General features: G+C 39.4%; 1 protein-coding gene across 7 annotated transcripts in view; it reads left to right on the top strand.

Annotated features, from left to right (window-relative positions):
• The window catches only part of sigirr (single Ig and TIR domain containing), a 55,084-nt gene that overhangs the window by 16,059 nt on the left and 12,273 nt on the right, over positions 1–26,752 (top strand). For all 7 annotated transcript variants that reach the window (XM_062967521.1, XM_062967522.1, XM_008108882.2 and 4 more), the window contains 7 exons: positions 7,488–7,814; positions 11,275–11,464; positions 15,653–15,783; positions 17,304–17,444; positions 17,949–18,092; positions 19,291–19,393; positions 20,221–20,371. In XM_062967521.1, the coding sequence (XP_062823591.1) occupies positions 7,488–7,814; positions 11,275–11,464; positions 15,653–15,783; positions 17,304–17,444; positions 17,949–18,092; positions 19,291–19,393; positions 20,221–20,371 (1,187 nt within the window). The remainder of the gene's footprint in view (positions 1–7,487; positions 7,815–11,274; positions 11,465–15,652; positions 15,784–17,303; positions 17,445–17,948; positions 18,093–19,290; positions 19,394–20,220; positions 20,372–26,752) is intronic.

Below are 26,752 nucleotides of genomic sequence, written 5' to 3'. Positions count from 1 at the left end.
TTTTATATAAATAGTTGGAAGATAACATGTTAGTAATCCATTACTAAGTATTGTGATGTTTGTCTTCTTTGCCCCACACGTGACAAGAAATAGACACATGCGTGCACACACAAATGTAAAGATATATATGCTTATCTGTGTGGGCAAAACTTAATACGTTAGCTTTGAAAAAAAAATATTCAAAGCTGTGGTGCTGTCACGACCCAGGCTGCAGAGCACCAATAACCATACACAGAGGCCAGAATCTATCTAATATCTTTATTAAGGAAATATGTAAAGTCAATAAAAGTAAATGTAGAATATAGTTCAGAAGATGACCTTTCAGGAAAGGTCAAATATAGTCCAGGAAAACAATGTCCAATATGAAATAGTAAGGTCCAAAGTTGTAATCCAGTAACCGAAACACTCACCTTGCCAAGCAAAGTGAGGGGAGATGACAAGGTCCTTTAGTCCATGAAACTTAGGCAAGGCAAGGAAATAGCTTGATTCTTGGTACACAAAGCTTGATTCAAGGCAACAAGGAACGTGGAGCAAGGACAGGATCTGTGGTAAATTCGTGGCGAGGTCCAAAAACAAGGCAAGGTCCGTGAAGCAAGGCAAGGTCCTGGGAAGCAATACAGGGCTGGAAACAGGAGCAAGAACTCGACCGCGGGAGTAGCGTAGTCCACACACAACCTACTCCCGTAGCTGACGAATTGACTCCGCAAGACTCCTTCGTGGGCAAAACACCTAAGTAGGGTCTCGGTTTCCCGCCAAGAGCAGATTCTCTGGGGAACCAGAAGCGAAAGCCATTCTCTGGGTCCAGATGCATGACTCCCTAAAGTTTCTCATGGGAAACAGGTTTAATCAACCATTTGTTTGGCCGCGATTCTCAGGCTTCTGCGATTAGCCTGTTGAGCTCCTCTCTGTTGTTGACAATAATCACGGCGAGAAAAAGGGGGAGATTTTGGCTCAGGGCTTGTTTGGCAAACTTCTGGAAGGCAAATCTCCTGCAGGTGCAAGGGTTCCAGTTCTGGCTGAAACGGAGGAAAACCTAAGTTTTCCTCCTCATCTGTCTCAACAGTGTTAGGGACGGGACTACATGGCCCATGAGTCATCACAGGTGTCCATGGTGTATGCATTGTCACATTTCCCCATAATATGCACTTCAGCCTGTGAACGTGCTAGTGGCAGAAAGAATCATATTCTCCCTATGTTGAAATATTGCTGTTTGAATACAGACATGCTCCAGTTAACAAAGCCTCTTAACAAAGAAGCTCCTTTTATAAATTGTTTTAATGGGAGCCCAGTCCCCCCTTTCTTCTATCCAACTCAGTGGTTCCCAACCTTTGGACCTCCAAGTGTTTTGGACTTCAACTCCCAGAAATCCAATCAGCTTACCAGCTGTTAGGAATTATGGGAGCTGAAGTCCAAAATGCCCGGAGGCCCAAAGGTTGGGACCCACTGATCTAGCTGAAGGTTTCTTTTTTTCAGCACTGAAAGGATGGCAAAGAAGGGCTAAAGGAAAACAGTGCCTGCATGTACACTGTAGAATTAATGCAGTTTTTATACCACTTTAATTACCACAGTTATAGTATATGGAATCACAGGACTTGTAGTCTTGCAAAGTCTTTAGTCTTCACTGCCTCACCAAACTACAAATCTCAGAATCCCATTCCTAATTTAAATTATGACAGAAGGAAGGGAATTATTCTACGTTAGGCACCCATTTGTGTAGCACCTACATGGACCAGGCCTGGCTGTGGGATCCACCAGAGAAAATGCCACAGAAAATGTACTGTGCCTTAATATCATTTTGAACAAGATAATCTTTTTGCAAGGAAGGATTTTGCTAGCAGGCACTAATCTAAATGTATTGTGGCAATTAAACAATAGAGGAAATCATTGATTTTACCTTCCAGGTTCTTTTGCCCTTTTGATGAAGTTGTGTAACCAGTTTATCATCTTGCAGTGTCACAAAAATGCATGCTCATTTTTTTTCTTTTCCAAAGGGAAAGTGTTCTAGTCTGTTTCACTATAAAAGGAAAAAGGAAAAAAGGAGTAATGTAGCATCATTAAGGTTAACCGATTTATTTCGGCATAAGGTAATGTAGAAATAAATTGGTTAGTCTGCAGGGTGCCACAAGAGCTTTTTTTTCTTACTCTCTCGTTAATGTTGTTTGCAAGCTGAAACCCAAAAGGAACAGATGGATTGTTAGCACCCAAAGTCTGGCCCAAAAGGCATCTTGCTGCGAACTAATGTCCACAGACACCGATCTCCCTTTCAACCTCCACTGCCTCCAGCAGACTTTGTTGCTGGTGTGAGGGAAAAGGCATTATTTTATCAATACTTACCTTCACCTAGGGTTCACCCGTAAGTTTACAGAACAGTGTCTCTGTATTAATTAATGGAATGCTCTTTTTCAAAATACAGACTTACTTTTCCTTCCACATCCCCAGTATCTTTTCACTTAAGGTACCTTTGATTAGTTGCCCAGAGCTCTGATCTTAATCATATTTACTTGAGGGTATGTTTCATAAACTGGTTGGACTTGTTTGAAGATGCATTGCCAGTCTTTTTTGGCAGCGGAATACTTTTAGCCAAAAGTTAAATGCAGTCAGTCCACCATATCCACTGAGTCTTTATTCATGGATTCAACCTTCTATGGCTTGAAAATTCTGTATTAAAAATTCCAAAATGAAAACCTTACATTTTCCATTTTATCTGATGGACTCAGATTGTGTCATTGTATATAATGAAATTTGAGCACCCACAGACTTTGGTATCCATAGGGTTCCTGGACCCAAATCGCAATGGATACCAAAAGGGATCCGAACTGCATTCTTTTGGAGCTGGCATTATTTGTAGATGTTGAAGGGTTGAAGACCAGAACTGCTTTTTATTAGCCTCAGATCATAGGCTTTGTCTCTGAAGAATAAAGATTTCTGGACTAGTTGCATGCAAGTATTGTTACGTTATTTCTAATAATATGCTTTTAGCAGCTGCAACTATTCCAAAATGCTGCTAGGAGATCAACACATATCACACTGATTTTTCTGCCAATAACATTGGCTACTGCTTTTCTTTCTGGTCTCAGTTTGAAGTAATGGACTACTTCCAAACACTGCCTATTCTGGGATTATGTTTTTGAAACACCGTTTTCCTTGATAGATGTTAAGCCAGGTCTGCTTTGGTGGTCCTGTTCTCTGTCTTTCTATGGATCAAGTTGAGGTTGACAAATACTAGAAGCAGGGTCTTAATTGTGGCCTACAGTTGTGGAGCTGGCATTCCCAAGAGTCATATCAAACTGCCCTTTTTGGACTTTTAAACATAGGCTGAAGATTTGGCATTCTTCCTGTGACACTTGTTTGCCGCTACAATCACTGCTGCTATTAGTTGTTCAAAACATTTTTAAATGATCTGCTTTGATGTACAGTAGAGTCTCGCTTATCCAACGTAAATGGGCCGGCAGAACGTTGGATAAGCGAATATGTTGGATAATAAGGAGAGGTTAAGAAAAAGCCTATTAAACATTAAATTAGGTTATGATTTTACAAATTAAGCACAAAAACATCATGCTTTACAACAAATTTGACAGAAAAAGTAGTTCAATACGCAGTAATGCTATGTAGTAATTACTGTATTTACGAATTTAGCACAAATATATTGTGATTTATTGAAAACATTGACTACAAAAATGCGTTGGATAATCCAGAACGTTGGATAAGCGAGTGTTGGATAAGTGAGATTCTACTGTACTTGCAATCTTTTTCAAATGATGTATGGTTTCTTGTGTTGGTCATTTCTTACAAGTTCCAGTGAGTACCAACAGCTATGTGTGGATGGGGCAAGGTATAAAGAAAAATCCCTAATCTCAATCTTTGTTCTAATTCTTTAAACATACTGCTGTGCTCAAATATGTGTCATTGGTGTTTTAGTCAACACTAAAACCTGTTTCCCAGACATGAAAATGGGATACATAAACACACTACAAGCAGCGCTTTTCCTCTTACATCAACTACTCCCTCTCAGTCCTAATTATTCTGTATCTTACCTGCTTCAGGGTCTTGTCTCTTACTTCTCTGGAGTGCTTTAATATGAACACAATGAAAATCATAGAAATCTATATTGAGAGAGAAAATGAACACACTCATACTTTGTTCTGTGAAGTGTTCACTATCAATATTACTAAATAAATCTAGAGCAGGAAGTATTTTATGGCTAGTTACAGCCACAAGGTCCTCATGGCAAAATGATGTAGTCCACTGCACTGCATTTTTATGGGTTTATATGCAAGATATAAACCCTTAATTGAATAGAGTTTCTGCCTGTCCAGCAGTGTTAGTTGTGAAATACTTCTTTAACTACCGATAATTGATATTTACCCTGTTTTCCCAAAAATAAGACATCCCCTGAAGAAAAGACCTAGTATAGTTTTTGCTGAATTGCTAAATATAAGGCCTCCCCCAAAAGTAAGACCTAGCAAAGTTTTTGTTTGGAAGCATGCCCACCAAACAATACCAGAGCATGCAGGATTGGTAAATATACATACCATAGATTGTTGTACATGGAAATAATGGTAGTAACAAGAAATTCTTAATATGATTCACAATTTGTCTGGTTATGACAACTACTACTGTACAGTATATAATAAATGTTCAGTTTTTTTGTTCAACAATAAATGTGAATTCTTCTTCGTGAAAAAATAAGACATCCCCTGAAAATAAGACCTAGCACATCTTTAGGAGCAAAACTTAATATAAGACACTGTCTTATTTTCGGGGAAACACGGTATGCACCAAAACTATAGCATAGTCAATGGAATAAAAAGCAAAAGCTCTCTGATTATACAAAAGGACAGATTACATGGAATGGTGTTGAATTAGACCACGAAAAAGAAAGTGGCCGGTTGCCACCAAAGTCATTTCTGAATTGACTTTAGCTTTGCAAATTAAAATATTTGGGAAAGGATCTTCTGAGATTTAATACTTTTTGAGGTAAGTTCTGTGTTGTGTCTTAATGCAGCTGTAGCTCCACCAGGTTTCACTAGGTTTCTGTGCACTTTGAACAAACCATCAATTTGTCCCTATTCTGTAGACTGGGTGTGTGATCCACAGCTCCTTCATGTACAGTGTAAGCAAAAAAGAAAAGAAAAGAAAGAGCAACACTTCTTCCTGCAGCCGCTCCCTGATCAGGTCAAGAGATGTTTGGCCAGGAAACGGAGGCGGAGTATTTACATACCACCAAGGACCCAGCCCAGTCATAGTATCGGGAATGGAGCTTAGATATTTACTTCTTGGATATGTTATGTGGCATGCTGACTTGAGGGAATTTATGAACTGTAGTCCAAAAATGTAATCACTGGTTAGGGATGTTCTGGAAGTTTTAGTCCAAAAAAGTAACTTTTCCTAGTTCTGGAAACAGTCCAACAATTTGCATCAGTGGCTCATGGTGATAATTTTTTTGTTTTGGCTCCAGTTTGTATTTCTTCCATCGTAAGTCTATGATTTTATGATTCCACATTGTTCTCTTTTTTTTTTTTGCATGGCAAGGGGTTGGACTGGATGGCCCATGTAGTCTCTTCCAATTCTGTGATTCTGTATGAATAGAAGGCAGAAATCATGGAATAAAATTGTGTCATGAGATTACTCTGTCAATTACTCTTTGAGTACATTCAGATGATGTGAAAATGAGCAATAAAACACATTCAGGAACATGTTGCAGATAGGTTAAATTAGATCCAAGTCCTTATTGAACTCCATGGTCATACCACTTTCTAGTAAACGTTTCTGGGATTGTGATTTTGGCCTCTTGTGTTACTGGGATCAGCCTGTGCTTCTTATAAGCAGCCATCCATTCTTTTTGGCACATAGTGGATTTCACATTTTAAAAGTTAACAAGATGTGTTAATAAAATAATTCTACTTAGCTGTAGTTTTTACCTGATAAATGCTTCAGTGTAGTTATCAGAGATATTTTGGGTCTAGCTACTGTGCATACTTACAGCACTTGGATTCTACGCACTTTAATTGCCTTGACTCAATTCTGAGGAATCCTAGGATTAGTGGTTTTAGTCCAGTGCTTCCCTACCCTAGACTATAGTATTAGGTTTTTCTCATCTTAAGTTCCTTACTATACTAAAAATCCCAAGATTCTATAAGATACTGTCATAGCAACAACAACAAAATGAAACTACAGGTAGTCCCCAAGATACGAACAAGATAGGTTCTGTAGGCTTGTTTTTATGTTGAATTGTCTAAGTTGGAATAGGTACATTTTTAAGTGTACCTCCAGCCATGTATATGTGTATGTATGTGATATATCTATATCTATATCTATCTATCTATCTATCTATCTATATATAATACATACACATACACATGGCTGGAGCGTGCGCATGCATGCTTTGGATGGCACAGGGAAGGGCTAACACCCCTGTGGTGTTTGTTTTGCTGTCCCTGTTCAGAAGATTTCACCTCACTTTCAGTCCCTGTGATCATTGAATTTTGAAAAATTTGGCTTGTTGTGGAAACAAGGATTGGTGATAAAGTTTCAGTTGAGATACCTTCTCCCCATATTAACCCTTCCAAGAGTGAATTTCCCTTCCTAGCAGTAAATTTCTCTCACTTCCTGTTGTCTTACCCCCATTCTTAACTATGAGCCATTTGTAAGTTGGTTGTAACGCGGGAACTGCCTATACTATAATTGTGTGGTGTTGATAAATCTAATTATGATGCACAATATTCAGTAGTATGGCTGTTCATTATGTATATGCATCCCTTAATGACAACTTTGAATAATGGATGATGGACTTAGATATAGTTGAATAGCATATTTATGTGCACTGTTAAACTTGAAGTTGTAGTAACCTCTCTGTGTCAAGGAAGTCCATAACTGTATAAATGATCAGTAATTATATCATACCATTAAAATTATCCTCTCCCCTTTATAATAGTGTTATATGATTGTGTATGCTGGTTTTCTGTATCCATTTGTATAATGCTTGCTTCAGTACTCCTAGCATAGTCTATGTGTATGACTACAGAAAGGCTTCAAGGTAATGGCTTCAGTGTAATGCAGTCAAGTGCATTTATATCTTGATTTGATTTAAGGATTGATTGGAAATCTGTAGCAGAGCCAATTAATAATAATAATCAAACTTTATTTATAACCTGCTTCCATCTCCCTGAGGGGACTTCGAGCGGTTCACATGGGGACCAAGTCCAATCAACAGATAAAACAATACGATTAACTTTTAACTAACTATACAGTGATGAAGTTACAATAATAGGTGAAGTTTTAGTTGTGGTTATTTGATTTTCCTGGATGTTAGGTATCTATATTTCTCTTTCTTTGCCCTTGTCTTGCTGCTGCACCAGTTGGACTCTTTAGATGTTGTCTGTGCTCTGCTTGCTTTAGAATTATGGTAGGATTATGTGTCAAAGGAGTGGTAACAGATTGACTATTGTGTTTTATTTTTAACTTATTTCTCTGCCATTTTCCATCAGCCTCTACCTTTTCCTGCGTGGACCCGGATCGCTTCTATGACCACATTGTTTGGACGCGACTGGAATCTGTTAATCATTTGTTCTGCCCACTGGATAATCAGAGCCTGCAACTTCTTCAGTCTGCCTCTGAGTTTGATATCGTGTGGAGCAAAGACTGTCACCCGCTTCACTTCATTCCCTTAGGCCACCTGAACAGCACATTGCAGAACACAACTGCATACCTTACCTTTGAGAGTCCAAATACCAGTGATGCTGGAAACTACACTTGCACACTCTACTTGAATGGTCAGAGAAACGCCTCCTTTACAGTCCATCTGGACATGGCGGGTGAGTACAAGAAGCATGGAAAATAGCCACAAAACATGTCTCTGGAGCCAAAACCTAATCCTGATTTACACTTCTTTTCCAGCTGATCTAGGAGGAGAAGTACTTATGCTGTTGTCTTTTTAGTACTATCTTTTAAGTGCCCCATATAAGCCGACCCGAGTCCCCACAGGGAGATGGTGGCGGGGTATAAATAAAGTTTTATTATTTATTATTATTATTCCAGACACCGAATGGTTTTGAAATATCAACTGTGAAAGCAAAAGTTTTTGCCTTTTTTCTAGAGCAGGCAATGCTAATCATACCCATTAGCAAAGACGTGTTAGATAGCCCGATCTAAGCCAGTCCATCAAGTCCTGTGATTCTAGATCATAGTAGGTAATTTCTGACCCTGCAAACATTGTTGAACCTCAACTCCCATCTGTTGTAACATAGCCGGTAGTTATGGATAATAAAGATTACAGTCCAAAAGCATCCTGGTGATGGGGAAATGTGTGATATGATCATACTGGATCAAGTGTTTTTTCCTGCTAGTGCTTCCCAGAAAAAAGGAGAAGAGAAAAAATTAGTATGTTACCCATAACATTCATTTCTAGCATGTTATTGACTGGAGAGTGAAAGGACAGTTGTTCTTCTATACTTCTGTGTTTCTGTCTCTTGGCAAAGGCTATGATTTTTTCTCTGTTTCTGTAGGAGGATATATTTCTGTCTGTGAGAAAATGTGTACAAGTAAAAGACAGAAAATTAATCCTGTTTGAGCCCTTTACTGAAATTATAGTATTCCTAGGAGAGTATAGGGAACTGAAAGAGTAATGGTGGTCTAATGGATGCGGTAGAATGCAAACAAAAAAATTATAGAACTTTTGATTATTACGGTGATGCAATTGAAGAAAGAAGGCTTGAAGTGTGGGAAGAAGTTGTCCCCGTATGGAGCTGGAGCTGATAGAGGGAGCTCATCCACACTCTCCCTGGGTTGGGTTCGAATCGGCAACCTTCAGGTCAGCAACCCAACCTTTGAGGGGGCAGTCCAGCCTGGCACAAGGGTTTAACCCACTGCGCTATTGGGGGTCTCCATATGAATGAAATACTTTTAGAACAGGCAAAGAGGTGTGTATTGTCATATATTTCCACCTGAAATAGATCACTTGTTGTCATGTCAGAATTACTTGTGGATCATGTTAAAAATAGCCATATCATCAGACTCAGAAAAAATTAAGTGGGAGATGATATCTTACAAAATATTGGATGTGAATGAAAGATTCATAAAACAGTTGAAGCAAGTAAACATGTCTTCATTTGAACTTCATCATGGATGGCAATTTAATTTAGAACAGATCACAATAGCAGAGCACCTTATTATGATCTTAAAAACATGGGTCACCTTATAATGGTCTGAGGGAACATCTGGCTGAAAAAAACTTGCTTATCTGAGACGAAACCTTACAAAACACAGTGCCTTGCCTCTGAGTAGGTATACATGGAATTGCTTTCTTAATATCTGATTGAAAGCATCATTTCCCCCTCCCCCACCCCAAATTAAGATGACATTTGATTTGTTTTAAAATCTCTTGACTGTTATCACAATTTGGCTAAAATTGGATATGGGTTTTTCCCTTGCAATGTTTTTCAAATAAAATTAAGTTTTGTATATGTGTGATGATTGCAGAGACTTGTTAGCAATTAAATTCACTCACAAGGAAACCTTGGACATTTATTTAATGCTGGGTTACTGCTACACTGTAAAAATAAATTTCCAAGATTTCCTTGTGGTAATTGCTATCAAGGTTCTACCATCATCACAATATGGTTCTTTCCCAACTGTGCTATCTAAAGAGTCTGTTCCTTCCATTTTGTTTCTCTGTCCCCCTTACTACTCAACTTGTAGTATTGTTGAAAGTGTTTTTCAAGAATTGCTCAAAGATTTCTTGTGATCTGCCACCAGAGCTCAAAGTATATGTGAACTGCCTTCATTTCTTGGGTATAATAAGATAATTGCATTAAAAAGAAAGGAAGAAAATTATTTCCTGACTCACAAAGTTTAGGGAATTAATGAGGCCTGATTTTTGTCTGAAGAAAAGAACAAAAAGGATAGAGACAACTGTCACAGACATACTCCACTATTTAAGGCAGCATGGCTTAAAGGGTTCTGCATCATAAAACCCTTAGTCTACATACTTCTAGACTCCAAACTCTAGTTATTTTCCACAATAGGAAGAAATACGTTGTTTTTTTAAAAAAAGGAAAACACACCAAAGAATTCTGAAAATGTGCAACTAACCACTAAATTTAACCAGGATAAGTGAGCTGACAAAAAGCAAGATTGAGGGGGAAGAGCTGGACTCTGAACAAGGTACTGCCAGGAGAACTCTAGAAGTTAATATGTAATGCCACATTTCATATTAAACACTGCTGCTTACAGTTATTCTTTCACATCCCCTTTTCTTTCTCATGTTTTTTTACAGTGGTAGATGCCACATTTTCCAGAGAATCCAGACCTTGTGTTCCTCTAGAATCATAGAATCATAGAATAGTAGAGTTGGAAGAGACCTCATGGGCCATCCAGTCCAACCCCCTGCTAAGAAGCAGGAAATCGCATTCAAAGCACCCCCGACAGATGGCCATCCAGCCTCTGCTTAAAAGCTTCCAAGGAAGGAGCCTCCACCACAGTCCGGGGGAGAGAGTTCCACTGCCGAACAGCCCTCACAGTGAGGAAGTTCTTCCTGATGTTCAGGTGGAATCTCCTTTCCTGTAGTTTGAAGCCATTGTTCCGCGTCCTAGTCTGCAGGGCCGCAGAAAACAAGCTTGCTCCCTCCTCCCTATGACTTCCCCTCACATATTTGTACATGGCTATCATGTCTCCTCTCAGCCTTCTCTTCTGCAGGCTAAACCTGCCCAGCTCTTTAAGCCGCTCCTCATAGGGCTTGTTCTCCAGACCCTTAATTATTTTAGTCGCCCTCCTCTGGACGCTTTCCAGCTTGTCAACATCTCCCTTCAACTGCGATGCCCAAAATTGGACACAGTATTCCAGGTGTGGTCTGACCAAGGCAGAATAGAGGGGGAGCATGACTTCCCTGGATCTAGACGCTATTCCCCTATTGATGCAGGCCAGAATCCCGTTGGCTTTTTTAGCTGCCGCATCACATTGTTGGCTCTAAACTTTATTTTATTTTCTTTAATCAAACCAACAGAACTAATGTAACTCGGGTGGGTGGGTTATGCACTAAAACATGGACAGATAAGTTGTAATGCCCAAAGTGATGGATAACAAAGCAGTGATCATTGACTTTGTCAAGGGAAAGGGGTTATGCTTGGTAGCATGTCACAAGACCCAAAAGTGGCTTGACTATTGTCTTAGTTGTGCTGAATTTAGCCATGGCTGTACAAACACTTGACAAGGGATGTGCAGAATTCAAACTGGAAGTTTGGTCTTTACATTAAAAATGTTTTCTTGTCTTTTCCACAGATCTTTGCAGTGTATTTCCCAGATTCCTGAACCCCACTAGCAATGTGACTTTGGAGAGAGCCTTGGGGAGCCAGTTAACACTGAACTGCACTGTACAGCTGCCTTTCAGTAGGGACTGTGACTTTGACCTACACTGGATAAAAGATAGCCACCGGTTAGACAACAAGACCCACACTGCTTCTACACATTGGTAAGAAGGCTTTATGTAAAAGAGAGATGAAAGTTAATTTGTCTGTGTACCCTTGAGACAAAACCAAGATAAAAGCAGTGTTTTTCAAACTAAAGGTCTTGTGAAGATAACAGCTGATATTCTTGAAGGGCTTATCTTGATGATTAGCAATTTAATTCAGTAGCACAAAGTTTACTACTACAACATTTATTTTCTAAGAAAAAGGATTGAATTGCCCCAGTAGGGCTAGCTCTTTCCACTAAGGTTGGTGTTGTGTTTTCTGCAATTGAGAAATTGAACATGTGCACATAAGCTCATAAGAAAGAAGAATGAAAAAAACCCAAAAGAGTGACTGACTGTGTTTCAAAAAAGTACTGATCTTCGTTGCTGCAAGGGTGAGGGAAACAAAGAACAGCTGTATTGGTATCTGCAACTGACAACCCTAAAGAAGCCTGACTTGGCCACGGTAGTCCACACTCTGGTTACATCTCGAATAGATTACTGCAGTGCGCTCTACATGGGGTTACCTTTGAAGACTGTTCGGAAGCTGCAAGTGGTCGAATGAGCGGCAGCCAGATTAATCAGCGGAGCTGCCTACAGGGAGTATATAAACCCCCTGTTGCGCCAGCTCCACTGGCTGCCAATCTGCTGCTGAGCACAATTCAAAGTGCTGACTTTAGCCTATAAAGCCCCAAACGGTTCGGGCCCAGCTTACTTGTCCGAACATATCTCCCTCTATGAACCATCTTGGAGTTTAGGATCATCTGGAGAGGCCCTGCTCTTGGCTCCGCCTTCCTCACAGGCGCGATTGGTGGAGACGAGAGACAGAGCCTTCTCAGTGGTTGCCCCTCAGCTATAGAACTCCCTCCCCAGAGAGATTAGATCAGCTCCTTCCTTCCTGACCTTCCGCAAAAAAGTGAAGACGTGGCTCTTTGACTAAGCCTTTGAAAATCTAGTGCAATAATTAGATATGAAAGATGTGTAATTGACCTATGGAATGGCCCCGGACTATGCCTATGAATGACATGATTTTAACTTGTTTTATGGATTTAAATGCTTTAATTGTTTTAATGGTACAGTTATTTTATTGTACTATGGTTTTAAAGGCATTGCCTATGTTGTGAATCTGATTTGAGTCCCCTCTGGGGTTGAGAAAGGCGGGATAAAAGAGCTGTAAATAAATAAACAAACATTTGGATATAAAATGTAAATGGGAAGGAACTCCTTCTCAGTCCTGGTAAACTAAAGGGCATGACAGTGGTGAGCAAGGTGAGAGGAAGGTGGCTAACAGAACCATTTATCTACCTCGGCTCTGTTTGTCCTCTTTTCCTGGAGAAGAGATGCAGCAAACAGCAGAGATCCTTGGGGATCCAGGGAGAAGAAATGACAACCATGTCTGTTTCTAATTTAACTAACAAGAAGGCTCCTTAATCTCCTGGGCCCCTTGTGAAATCCTTCCACTCCAAGCTGGTTTGCCCTCAAGACCTCTAACTGAGATTGGGAGTGCTTCTTCCTGTGTATACCATTGCCAAGCAACTAACTGCATGCATGCGCACACAAACACACAAACAAGTAGCCATGTTCCCAATAGGAGCCATTTTGTAGTAATACCTGGAATGCTTTTAAAACCTTCCATGCAGGCCCACTCTCCTCAAAACGTTAGGGACTACTTTAAGCAATTGTTCTAGAACAGCATTATACAGACACCTCTCACTTTTCAAAAACCTGCTCTTTTGACTGTTTTGAAGTATACCCAGAACCCATGTATTTGATACACGTTCTACTCTTTTGACATAGTTTTATGGCACTTTTGTGATCAGCTGTTGCCTTTTCTTTCAGTTGGCTCAGCACCATCTTTTGGTTCAGTATATTGCAATATTAGAAGTCTTTTGTGATCCATCTCTTGACTTATATTTGTGCTTATAATATAGTATTTGAGATTATAATATATAATATACTAGCTGTGCCCGGCCATGCGTTGCTGTGGCGAAGTATGGTGGTATGGGAAATAAAGTATTGAGGAATTGGTGGTAGTTAAGGTAAAGGGTAAAGGTTTTCCCCTGACGTTAAGTCCAGTCATGTCTGACTCGGGTTTGGTGGTCATCTCCATTTCTAAGCCAAAGAGCCGGCGTTGTCCGTAGACTCTTCCAAGGTCATGTGGGATGACTGCATGGAGCGGCGTTACCTTCCCGCCGGAGCAATACCTATTGATGCACTCACATTTGCATGTTTTTGAACTTCTGGGTTGGCAGAAGTTAGGGCTAACAGTGGGGGCTCTGTCCGCTCCTCCAATTCAAACCTGCGGCTTTCGGTCCAGAAGTTCAGCAGCTCAGTGCTTTAACACGCTGCGCCATCAGGGGATATTATTTCCTAAAGGTTGTGAATATGCAATATTTCTGATTGGGGTTTTTTTTTGTCTATTGGAGGCAAGTATGATTGTTTCCTGTGTGGAATTCCCCTGTTTCAGAGTGTTGTTCTTTATTTAGTGTTCTGATTTTAGAGATTGTATTGTTCTGTTTTATTATACCACAGTAATTTTTATATATTCTGATTTTAGTGTTTTTGAATACTTGGAGCCAGATTGTATTCATTTTCACGGTTCACAGCAACACAATAATAATAATAATAATAATAATAATAATAATAATAATAATAATAATAATAATAATAATAATGACTTTGGTAATACACACTGCTTCACTCCTTTCTCAGTGTTTTAAATTCATTGTGATATTTTAGTGGTAAATTTGTAAATACAGTACAGTAGAGTCTCACTTATCCAACATAAATTGGGCCGGCAGAATGTTGGGTAAGCGAATATGTTGGATAATGAGGAGGCATTAAGGAAAAGCCTATTAAACATCAAATTAGGTTATGATTTTACAAATGAAGCACCAAAGCATCATGTTAGACAACAAATTTGGCAGAAAAAGTAGTTCAATACGCAGTAATGCTATGTAGTAATTACTGTATTTATGAATTTAGCACCAAAATATCACGATATATTGAAAACATTGACTACAAAAATGTGTTGGATAATCCAGAACATTGGATAAGCGAGTGTTGGATAAGTGAGACTCTACTGTAATTACCACATAGCATTACTGCGCATGGAACTACTTTTTCTGTCAAATTTGTTATATAATACTAGCTGTGCCCGACCACGCGTTGCTGTGGCTAGGACTTAATTTTTCTTTTCTTTTTGTTGCATGAACGTAGAGGCGTGGATGAGAGGTTGTGCTATCAATTTTCAAGGTTGTGGGGCGTTTAGTTGTTTTGTCCGGTGCCGTGATTCCATTACCCTTTTATATATATATATTTTGTGCTTAATTTGTATAATCATTACCTAATTTGATGTTTAATCGGCTTTTCCTGAATCCCTTCTTATTATCCAACATATTCACTTATCCTGCCGGCCTGTTTATGCTGGATAAGTGAGACTCTACTGTATATTATAATCTTATATTATCTGCTTAGTACTGGATTATATGAGGCCCCTTCTTCACAGCTGTATAAAATGCACACTGAAGTGGATTATATGGTAGTGTGGAGTCAAGATAATCCAGTGCAAAGCAGATAATATAAGATTATAAATGGGTTATATAGCTGTGTGGAAGGGCCTTGAGTCTACACTGCCATATAATCCAGTGCAAATTAGATAATCTGTGGAAGAGGCCTAAATCTGCCCTAACTGAACCCTGGCTGTCCCTTGGCTGAGTTGGTTGCTAGGAAACCAAGTGGGCAGAGATTAGCTCTCTAAACTGGCAGCAATTGGATAAAAACAATTATTGCTCTCTCCCTCTAATTAGGACTTTGTTTTTCTTTTCTTTTTGTTGTATCAATCTAGAGGCGTGGATGATGGGTTGTGTTGTCAAATTTCGAGGTTGAGGGGCCTGTAGATTTGTTGTTTTGTCCGGTGCCCTGATTCCATCACTCTTTTATATATATAGATAAAATATAAAGAAGATAGGTATAGATATATAGAAAGAAGATTTATGGATGAACTTAAAGATAAGATAGCTGTGCACAAGTACATCAGGTTGGAGGATAAACCCTACTCTCCAACATGCCCCCAACCTTCCTTTTTCCCAGCAGCATCTCATGTTAGTTCAAGTCGGATTGAAATATTCTGGAGTTTCTAAGACTTTATTACTCTTCTAAAATAATAAAATTTGGTATTATGCTAACCTAAATCTTACTGCTTCCCAGGTTCAATGATAATGCAACAGAAATATTTGTCTCCAGCACTTTGAAGGTGAATGTGACTGATGAAGAAAACTATGGAGTTTTTGCTTGTTTGCTCAGGAACAAAGAGGCGGTTTTCACATTGCAAAAATCAGGTACTGTACTTTGAAGGAGAGAAATATTGCACAAGATGGAAGAAGCTTTGAATACTTAGTATCTCAGTCTACTTTTCTTTATTTCCAGGAATAACACTCAACCTGGAAATCTAAATGGATAGTTTCTGTATAGAAACCAAATGAGCAACATGCTTAGCCTATGTATAACAGAATTTGATAGTATCTATTTTAACTGTGGAGCTTGCGTTTTAGAAATGCATTTGCTGTGTTAATCTTGGTATTTAAGAGATTATGATGACCCTACATGTGTGTTTCATTAAATAATAATTGTTTTTAAGCATAATGGTCTCAGATAATGTCAGTAACACATATGAGCTATCCCAGAAAACATATAAGACAATTTCAGAGGTAATGGTTCTCATTGGAGGAGAAGGTTATAATACTGCTAGTGTATTGACTGAAGCAGCATGGCTAAAGGGCTCTTGGACAGATTCACTGGATTTCTGATAGTATAGCCCTAAAGCGAAACACAGTCCTGATGATGGGACTAAATCCTGGTTTTAGAGGCTCAGTTTGCAAGAACAGGCTCATGACAACAACACCCAGTAATCCAGTGATTAGATGTTTCCACATGATGGCACTGGAGGTTTTGTATTACAGCCAGAGCTTCAAACATTTCTGCTCTGAAACAAGTTATTTTCTGCAAATGGTGTAGTCAAACAATATCTTTCTAAATGTTTGAGCCAAAAGTCTAATTATAGGTGCCCATATGTGCACATGAGGAAAATAATCTGGCTTTTGTTAGAATACAGTTGATTTTATTCCAACCTAGGCCTTTGTTTTATGTCTACATGAGTGTTTTGTGAAAGGGGGTATAGTAAAGGTAAAGGTTTCCCCTGACGTTAAGTCCAGTCATGTCTGACTCTGGGGGTTGGTGCTCATCTCCGTTTCTAAGCCGAAGAGCCAGCGTTGTCCGTAGACACCTCCAAGGTCATGTGGCCGGCATGACTGCATGGAGCGCCGTTACCTTCCCACCCAAGCGGTACCTATTGATCTACTCACATTGGCATGTTTTCGAACTGCTAGGTTGGCAGGAGCTGGAGCTAACAGCGGCTGCTCACACCGCTCCCGGGGTTTGAACCTGGGACCTTTTGGTCTCCAGCTCAGTGCTTTAACGCACTTTGCCACCGGGGCTCCCTGAAAGGGGGTATGTAGAGATCTTAGACCTCACAAACTCTGAGGTTGCCTGCCATAGATGTGGGCAAAACGTCAGGAGAGAATGCTTCTGGAACATGGCCATACAGCCTGGAAAACTCACAGCAACCCAGTTAGCTTTTTAGCTTGTGTTTATCCCACTTGTCACATTTTTACTAATTCTGAACTCCCTTGATGGTTGGCCTTTATTCGGGAATTACATAACAGTTTACTGCTGTTGTTGTTAATCAGTAGACTTATCTTTTTGAGATCAGAGAACCCAGCTCCTCTTCTCTCTGTCTTGGTTGTATTTGTATGCTGTTTGTTCTTAATGTTGTGTAAAGTGCCTTTTTCCATTACAACAGAGACTGCTGAGCACTTGGGTGCCGTCCTTGCTGCTCTTGTTATTGTGGCATTACTTCTATTCACCATTGTGATATATGCAAAGTGCCGTCTGAATGTTCTACTCTGGTATCGGAACCGTTATGGAGAACTGGAAATTAATGGTAAGTGTTGGTAGAGGGTTGATGGCCCCTTTTCCCTTTGACACAAGAATATGTAACATTTTAGGAACATGTTGAAATGGGTCAGGATTTTCATGTACTGTACATGGTTTTCAGTGGTTTTACAGTTTTTTTGTAAATTTGTTAACTCTTATTGTATGCCACCCTGAGATTTCGAAACAGAGGGTGGGGATATAAATATTTTAGTAAATAATAAAAAATGGTGGAATCCTTATGCTGTAATGAAGCCAGTCTCTTGGCTTCTCCAAAAAAAGATTGTGTATATAGTTCGTTTTATTTTGGAATGTTTGTATTCTGAATGCAAAAACCTCAATAATTTATCTGATGTGTCATGTACCTGTGTAGAATCTGATTCCAAGCTAAAATGTCCAAGTCAGACTTCTTCTAGGAGAGATTGTCCACATTGTGTGTGGTCAGCACCCTTTTTTGAAGTCAGTTTCCTGGCATAATATGTTGACACTTCTTTCCTTGATACTTTCTGCACAGATGGCAAACTCTACGATGCCTATGTGTCTTACGCCAACTCAACAGATGACAGAAAGTTTGTGAACTTCATAGTGAAACCACACCTTGAGAATCGCCATGGCTACAAACTCTTCATAGATGATAAGGACATTCTGCCCAACTCAGGTTGGTCTCCATCTTTAGGGCAAAACCGTGTTTCTCCGTGATCAGCATCACCTCAGCCACTGTACAGTTTTTAGGAGAACAAGGAAATATGTAAATTCAACACAATGCTATATGAAATTGAGATACTAGAATGCAAGTAGACATGCTAGACACCATTATGGATGTCAGGAAGCATGGCTTTGCAAGATTTGCCTTGTCTTTTGGCAAGTCCATTTGTGTTTTTCTTAGAATGAGAACAAATAAGATGTGTGTTTTTCCTTATATTGTCTGTGTGCTAATGAGTGTGTATCAAATGAAAATTGATCGATCAATCAGTAAATATATTGCTGGCCCTCTGGCATTCTGCGTAACTCCCAAGTTATCAGACTATATTTGAACATTTATTTTAAGATCTAAGGGTGTTCTAGATAATCTTTTATTCAGATCAACTTTATTCTGGTATCAGCAGTCTAGCTAGGCCTCATGCTTTCAGACCCTGGGTAATTGCGTTTTTTTCCAGCTGCAGTATTGTGGAAGATGCAGCTTCCCCCACATTCAATGTCGCCTCCTTAGTTTTCATGTAGTCTTGCAAGAACATCTACAAAACAGAGTGATTCAAAAGTCCCTGTGTTGCTCTCCAGCAGCATGAATTAGTGTTAGCAGGAATGAAAGGGAGAAAGGTCCTCAGGGAAAAGAGATTGGGCCACAATTATGCCCGTAATGGACATTGCTAGTTCAGAGAAGATGCAGTGCAAAATTAATACTTCAGTATTTGTATTGTCTACTTGAAAGTACACTGCAGTGCTGTGGTAATAGGCTCCAAGCTATCCACCAGCTGATTAAAAACATATTTGTACTATGCTTTGTATAATGAATCCTGCAATTATAATAATTATTTTTAAAAGCCCAGCAATTTGAAAATGGAGTAGTGATATTGAAAGTTGTGTTACAATAACCTGAAACTTGGTTCATCTGCAGGAGCCATTGGCATGTATTTTATCCAAATTAAACAGTGTCATTTGAAGGATGATAAAGTTCTAATGGCAGTGGGTTAATGTTACTTCTGTTACTTATGAGAGACTCTTTTCCTCCAGATGGAGCTGATGGCTGCAAGGCAAATCCAGGCCTGCACAGGAGCTGAATGAATGCTGAAAAGATAGCGAATTGAGGGGTAGGCATCATCTCAAAAAAGGCTCACTTTTCCTCTGCTTTTTTTCAGAACCCTCTGCAGATCTGATCATGAATGTCAGCCGATGCCGACGTCTCATTGTAGTTCTCTCTAATGCATACCTGGAACAGGAGTGGTGTAACAATAATTTCAGGTAACTGGGGTACTAGTAAGAAACACATTTGTTGGATTGTCCAGGGCTTTCATGGCCGGAATCACTGGGGTATTGTGTGGTTTCCTAGCTGTATGGCCTTTTTCTAGCATCATTTTCTTCTGTTGTTTCGCCTGCGTCTGTGGCTGGCAGATGTTCTGAAGATGCCAGCCAGAGAAGCAAGCGAAAAGTCAGGACAAAATACTGCTAGAACACGGCCATACAGCCAGGAAATCACATAACATACCAACAAATTTCTTATCCGCCAAAGCATAGTTTGGAATAGAGCTATATATATATATATCTTATTTGTCATCTTGGCTACATAGATTAAGTAACGTTTAATGGTTTTTCAGTACACATTTTACTACAGTTTGAGCAAACCTTGGAAACCAAGATTCCAGAGTGTGCTTGGTCCTCATTTTAAAAGGATCACTCATCCCACAATCTGAGAATTTAGTACATTTCCTGTTGAGCATATGGTTTGTTATCTATCTTCAGAACCATGGTTGTTTGGTCAGACAATATAACCTCTGAATACAGTCAGATATGGTAGCTTCTGCTGAATCATAGCACCCAAAATGTAGCTCATGTATTGAAAGAAGTGTGATATTGAAGAATCTATAGGTTTATTTCTCCAGCAAATGCTGAAAAGCTTGATTTTGCCAGTAATATTAATACTATTACTCATATATGTATTGTGGGTAACTGGATTCAGTGCAAAGCCCTCCTTGTAGTTTGATTGGATCACTAAGAATTGAACTGCAGCTCTGGAGGAGGAAACAAAAATTTGGCTTATGATTGTCTAAACAAGTTGTCTATTTTTGCAGGGAAGGTCTTTGGAGACTGCTGGAACTGTCCCAGAGGCCAATCTTCATTGCTTTTGAGAGCCAATATCGGAAAATCGCACATCCAGCCATTAATTTGCTGAAACAGCACAAGAGTGCAGTGACCTTGTTGATGTGGCGTGCCAGCTCCATGGTAAATTGTGAATGGAAAGGGTGTAACCTCATCACTTTGGAACATGGGGCTTCCAAACTCTCGCAGCCACAGACAGTGTAGGCAATGTTGACGGATGGTGGGAGTTGCAATTAAATATTTCCTATGACTACTTTTTAAAGTTTCCAGAAAGTTGTTCAATATGCAACGGACTTAGCCAGTTCCCATTCCTTACTTGATGCATCAACAGTGGGTGCCACGAGCATTCTGTTACTCTTTGGGACTCAGAGAATTGATATCTTTGACAATAGATTATAGATGTGTCCCAACCTATCTGTTTTGTTTCTTCATGAACCTCCTATTGGTTGCAGTTTCTCTTACTCATCTACCTGGGAAATCTACTCCAGACTTTCTTGTTCTGTGCGTGTAATGTAATATGCAAACAATATTTTTGCATATCTGCCTGGGAGCACATTGACAGCTCTTTGTACTCCCAAGGCTGCTAGCAAGTGTGAACTATCACCAAACAAGGCAGAAATTAGAAGAGTTCTCTTTGGCTGTCTTAGTTTTAAAGAAGTAAACAGAAGGCCAGTAGGGGGCACCAGACCCTGAGAGATGAGTGTTATATATACATTTCACCAAACATCTTTTAATTCAAGAACTGTACAAAGACAGGTGATAATAATAGATTAGAAAAGATGGAAGTAAATAGAACCTTTCTTCAAGGTGGATATTTAAAAGGGAGAATGCTGGCAGTTCAAAGGATTCTGATTTACAGTTATTTCTGTTTTCATATCAATGGGAAATGGACAGTAATATGATTTAGATTCACAGCTACATGTAGAATCATAGAATTGTAGAGTTGGAAGAGACCTCACGGGCCATCCAGTCCAACCCCTTGCAAGAAGCAGGAAAATCGCATTCAAAGATGACCATCCAGCTTCTGCTTAAAAGTCTCCAAAGAAGGAGCCTCCACCACAGTCTGGGGGAGAGAGTTCCACTGCCGAACAGCTCTCACAGTGAGGAAGTTCTTCCTGATGTTCAGGTGGAATCTCCTTTCCTGTAGTTTGAAGCCATTGTTCCGCGTCCTAGTCTCCAGGGCAGCAGAAAACAAGCTTGCTCCCTCCTCCCTATGACTTCCCCTCACATATTTGTATATGGCTATCATGTCTCCTCTCAGCCTTCTCTTCTGCAGGCTAAACATACCCAGCTCTCTAAGCCGCTCCTCATAGGGTTTGTTCTCCAGACCCTTGATCATTTTAGTTGCCCTCCTCTGGACGCTTTCCAGCTTGTCAACATCTCCCTTCAATTGTGGTGCCCAGAATTGGACACAGTATTCCAGTTGTGGTATGACCAAGGCAGAATAGAGGGGTAGCATATATTCCCTGGATGTAGATGCTCTACCTCTATTTATGCAGGCCAGAATCCCGTTGACTTTTTTCACTGCCGCATCACATTGTAGGCTCATGTTTAACTTGTTGTCCACAAGATCTTTTTCACACGTACTGCTGTCGAGCCAGGCATCGTCGCCCATTCTGTATCTTTGCATTCCATTTTTTCTGCCGAAGTGGAGTATCTTGCATTTATCCCTGTTGAACATTTTGTTAGTTTCGGCCCATCTCTCTAATTTGTTAAGTTCGTTTTGAATTCTGCCCCTGTCTTCTGGAGTGTTAGCTATCCCTCCCAGTTTGGTGTCATCTGCAAACTTGATGATCATGCCTTCTAACCCTTCGTCTAAGTCGTTAATAAAGATGTTGAACAGAACCGGGCCCAGGACAGAACCCTGCGGCACTCCACTTGTGACTTCTTTTCAAGATGAGGATGATGCATTGGTGAGCACCCTTTGGGTTTGTTCGCTTAACCAATTACAGATCTACCTAACTGTAGTTTTACCTAGCCCACATTTGACTAACTTGTTTGGCAGAAGGTCATGGGGGACCTTGTCGAAGGCCTTACTGAAATCCAGGTACGCTACATCCACAGCGTTCCCCGCATCTACCCAGCTTGTAACTTTATCAAAAAAAGAGATCATGTCTGGCATGATTTGTTTTTGGTAAATACGTGTTGACATGTCATGATGTTTAAAGCACTACTTCAGATATGATTCTAAAAGGTTGCAAACATCTGTTGGAATGGACAATCGGTTTCTGGGGAAAGCATGAGCTCCCTTGGTGCCTTGAGGTAGAAACAATCAGTATTTACTAGGAAAAGAGTAAACTGCATCAGAACCTTTTTGCTCCTCCAAGATTAGATGTCTTCTAGCTCAGAAAGGGATATGTCTGTATTGAGCTTCTTTCCTAGTATTTTCTGTTTTCGTCTGTCGTCTGATGGTATGATGTGCTACAATCTGAAATACTTAAACATTCACTTTTATCTCCCATTTTTTCCTCTTCTAAGTTCACTGCTATTTTACCAAGAAACAAGGTCATGCTGTGTTTGCAAAATATGGTTGCAAATACAAATGAAATATGGAAGATCATATTATCTGAGATGTGGTTCTCCCATATGTTACATCAGGCAAACCATATTGCTTTCCTTTAGAACTCTTTTTGGATATCTCCATTATGGTCATGATGGTTGATTTTGTTTTTCTGGTTTGTGCAAACAAAGTTACATTTCTGGCAGTTTCAGTGGTTCTCAAACTGGGCAGCTGTGTCAGGAGGGCCATGCTGTGTGTCCGATGTAGAAGGCTGAAAAAGTCCTCTCAGGAAGTAGCAGATTTTTCGGCTTCCCTCTAATTCACAGAAGCTTTACAGAGCTAAGAAGGCAACAAAGGTAGAGGCTGAGAACAGTGCGGCTTTGAATATTAGGTGTGGGTGGTGTTTAAGTCAAAGAGAGGATGTAAAAACTAATTGCAATCAGGGAATCATACTGAATGGAAGTGTTTGCATGTAATTTGCAGAATTGCAAGAATCCCAGTTCTTGTTTTGAAATGAGCTCATTTTAAGGTTTGAGCTTAAAAATTGTAGTGGTACTTTTTGAAAACAAGATGCCACTGGTGCTGTACCATGTTCAATTGTTTTAGGTAGGCAAGGGTGTGTGTATGTGTTTTTGCCTGAACTGATTGCCTTCTTGAAGGAACATTGCTTATAGTGCAAAGCAGAACTTTCAAAGCAGAACTAGCTTCTAGACTTTGAATCTGCAAGGCTATTCAATGCTTATCAAGCTGGCCATTTGCAACATTCACACTTGCCTCAAACAGACAAGAGTTCTTTCTCCCAACCTGAACTTTCCACAGATATATAAACCCCACTTGCCTAGTTTCCAATAGATCTCACAACCTCTGAGAATGCCTGCCATAAATGTGGATGAAATGTCAAGAGAGAATGCTTCTGGAACATGGCCATACAGCCCAGAAAACTCACAGCAACTCAGAAGTTTTGTTTTGCAGACTTTTTGTCACCTTGGTTGCCCTTTTCTAGACACATTCCAGCTTGTTGATATCCTCCTTGAGCTGAGATATCCAAAACATTAATTGTTGCAACCATTGTTACAAATGAGAGACTTAATAGCAGCATTTTCTCCTCATTTAGATTATTGCTATAGAGAGAAACATTTGACATCATTGTGATCCTGCTGTTATGATTTGGCATTACTGCATCCATCCAGTAATGATATTTGATTATCTGGAGCAACAGGTGAAAGCTTGTAAAATCTTGTAAAATTTACTAAACTAGCAAGCTCTAGATTTTTTTATGGTAGTATCAGAGTATGAAATTCTTGAATATTTTATTTATCTGCTTTTTTTACCTTCTCACCACTAAATCTTCCACTACTGCCTTGTCCAGATGTTATTTCTTTAATGGAACCATTACCAACTTTCAAATATAATAGATCCCCTGATCCCCTAGGAGGCACACTATTAAAGCCCCCCTTTCTTATTCTGTTAAATTATAGGGCAATTTAGACCAAACCTTGTTGCTAGTATTAAACCTCAAAGTATAACTGAGAAGAGGCTTTATGGGGTGACCTGCAACATGAAATATTCTAAGTAATTTGATAAAAGCTGGCTAGGAAAGTAAAAACAGCTGCTACCAATATCATGCTGAAAGAATTACCTCCTCCCCCAAAGAGAACTTGTGAAGTTATAAAACAGTTTATTTTTCAGAAAACATCTTTGGCAGTATATGGGAAAATGCCATCAAATGTAAATATATGGCTTACTTTTAGTGATCAGTGAGCTAGCTATCACCTATGCACTATTTTTTTCTTCCTCTTTCCCTCCTTCTAAAATATAACAAGAATTGTGTGTACTTCTAAAAAAAGTAAGATTCTTGGTGTATATGCCTAAACAAAAGTAGTCATGCCCTATCCTACATTAACTGAAATTCAAAATCTGATGTAATCATTGTCTCCAAAATAAGATCCTAGTGAATAAGATTGTTTTTGCTGTGTGTCTTCATTTCTGATTTATCCGAAAGTGAAACCACCACAGGATTTACTTGTTTAGAAGTGGTTTGTCATTAGCTTCTTCTGAAGCTGCAAGAATGAGACTTGCCCAAGGTCACCCAGTGGGTTTCCAAGGCTGAGTAAGGATTCAAACTCTGGTCCTTCTGACTCATGGTCCAGTAATCAAACCCACTGCACCACACAGGATCTTAAGTACGTTTATGGCAGTAGAGTTATTAAAGTGATATATCTAGCAGAAGACTCTTGTTGTGGCCAAGTCGTTTAAATCAGTAAATACAACTAACTCTGTTCTATCAGGATAGAATATGAATACAGTAATCTCTCTTCCAAAAGATGGTGGAGAGTTGCAAATTATAGACCATTCAATCCCGATGGTTGTCATAGAAAATTATCTCTGAATACCTCCTGCTAAAGTATGAAGAATGGATTATATTGTGTGATGAGACTGCTGGATCACAAACTGACTATAAAATTGTCTGTTCAATTCTAGACATCAATTTTGTGCTTGTCCATTTAATTCATGTATGTTAACATAAAAAGTGTAGCACTTTGCAGCTTTAGTTGACTTCAGATCTGCCTATTATTCCATCTGTTGCAACATACACTAGTAGAAACCTTTTTAATGTAGCAGTGATTCCAATTTGATAATTCTGATGAGTATGGAACTCAAAACTCCAGCATTTTTTTTACACTGAATGCCTATCTATCCTCCTGTGCCTAGCACTTCTAGTCAGGGCTGTACATGGTTCCTTTGCTTTCCAGCTTTTTCATAAATAATGTAACCTCTTAAAGGGAATTGCTATTTTCCAGTTATGGTTGCCAAGGGAAATGTATCCATATTTCTCTACACTGGCAATAACAACTCTCCTATCTTATTCCTGCATAAGGCTACACAGCTTATTATCATTGGGGAGAATAGTATGTTCTTTGATCTACTCTTATCCTGGGACTTTGTAGACCTGAGCAGCTTTTGGTGGGATCTCACCTCTCCCCAATACTGAAGATGTGTAAAGGATATGACTCCGTACTTGCTTCCCTTTTCATCCAAAGCAGTGTTAGAAAAAAAAATTCTGGCTTCTGAAAATCCACCTCACATCTTTGAGTGTGTTGACCTTTAGATTATTTAATTTTATTAATTATTTTTAGAACTAGTTATGTTTCACCTTCTCTTAAATTTGTGTCTTTTTCTTTTTGAAAATGACCTTTTAAAGCATAAACTATGAATGTGCATAGATCATGGCCTTCAGCTATAGCCCAGACCACCTCAAAAGGTATATGGACAATGAACCTATCTTTAAACCTATCATTACTTTGAATTATTATCCTCAGCTCTCTACATTCCAGGTCTGGTTGTTGGCGGCTGCACTGCCATTCTGTAAAATTAAAAGCTGAACAACTGAATGGTACTTTGATATTCTGGGCATGAATATGGAAGTACTGCTTATTCTACATTTGTTAAATTTTAATTCAATTCTGTAATTGCTGTTTGGATCTAGCATGCAAGGGGGTTCATCTTGGAATGTTATCACAAGAGATTATTAAGGTGTATTTTTGGAACGCCATCAAATACACTGACACCAGATTTCAGATCAGGAACAGGTTGTGATCCCAAAGGTAAAAATGAGTTTTAATCACAGCAAATTCCCACAGTCCCTTAAGTCAGGAGGACACCTCAAAATTTATTATCTTGAAGAATTAAAAGATATTTGTTTTTTGAATATATATATATATATATAGTATGTATATCTATATAGTATGTTTTTCTCAGTTTAATATATTATGAACTATTGTATATTCGGAGCCCCCAGTGGTGCAGTAGATTAAACCACTGGACTGCTGAACTTGTTGACCAAAAGGTTGGTGGTTTGAATCTGGGGAGTAGGGCGAGCTCTCGCTGTTAACCCCAGCTTCTGCCAACCTAGCAATTCGAAAACATGCAAATGTGAGTAAATCAATAGGTACTGCTCTAGTGGGGAGATAACGGCGCTCCATGCAGTCATGCCAGTCACATGA

The sequence above is a fragment of the Anolis carolinensis genome, chromosome 1, assembly GCF_035594765.1.
Source record: "Anolis carolinensis isolate JA03-04 chromosome 1, rAnoCar3.1.pri, whole genome shotgun sequence".
Lineage (NCBI taxonomy): Eukaryota > Metazoa > Chordata > Lepidosauria > Squamata > Dactyloidae > Anolis > Anolis carolinensis.
This window is presented reverse-complemented; position numbering and strand designations above follow the sequence as displayed.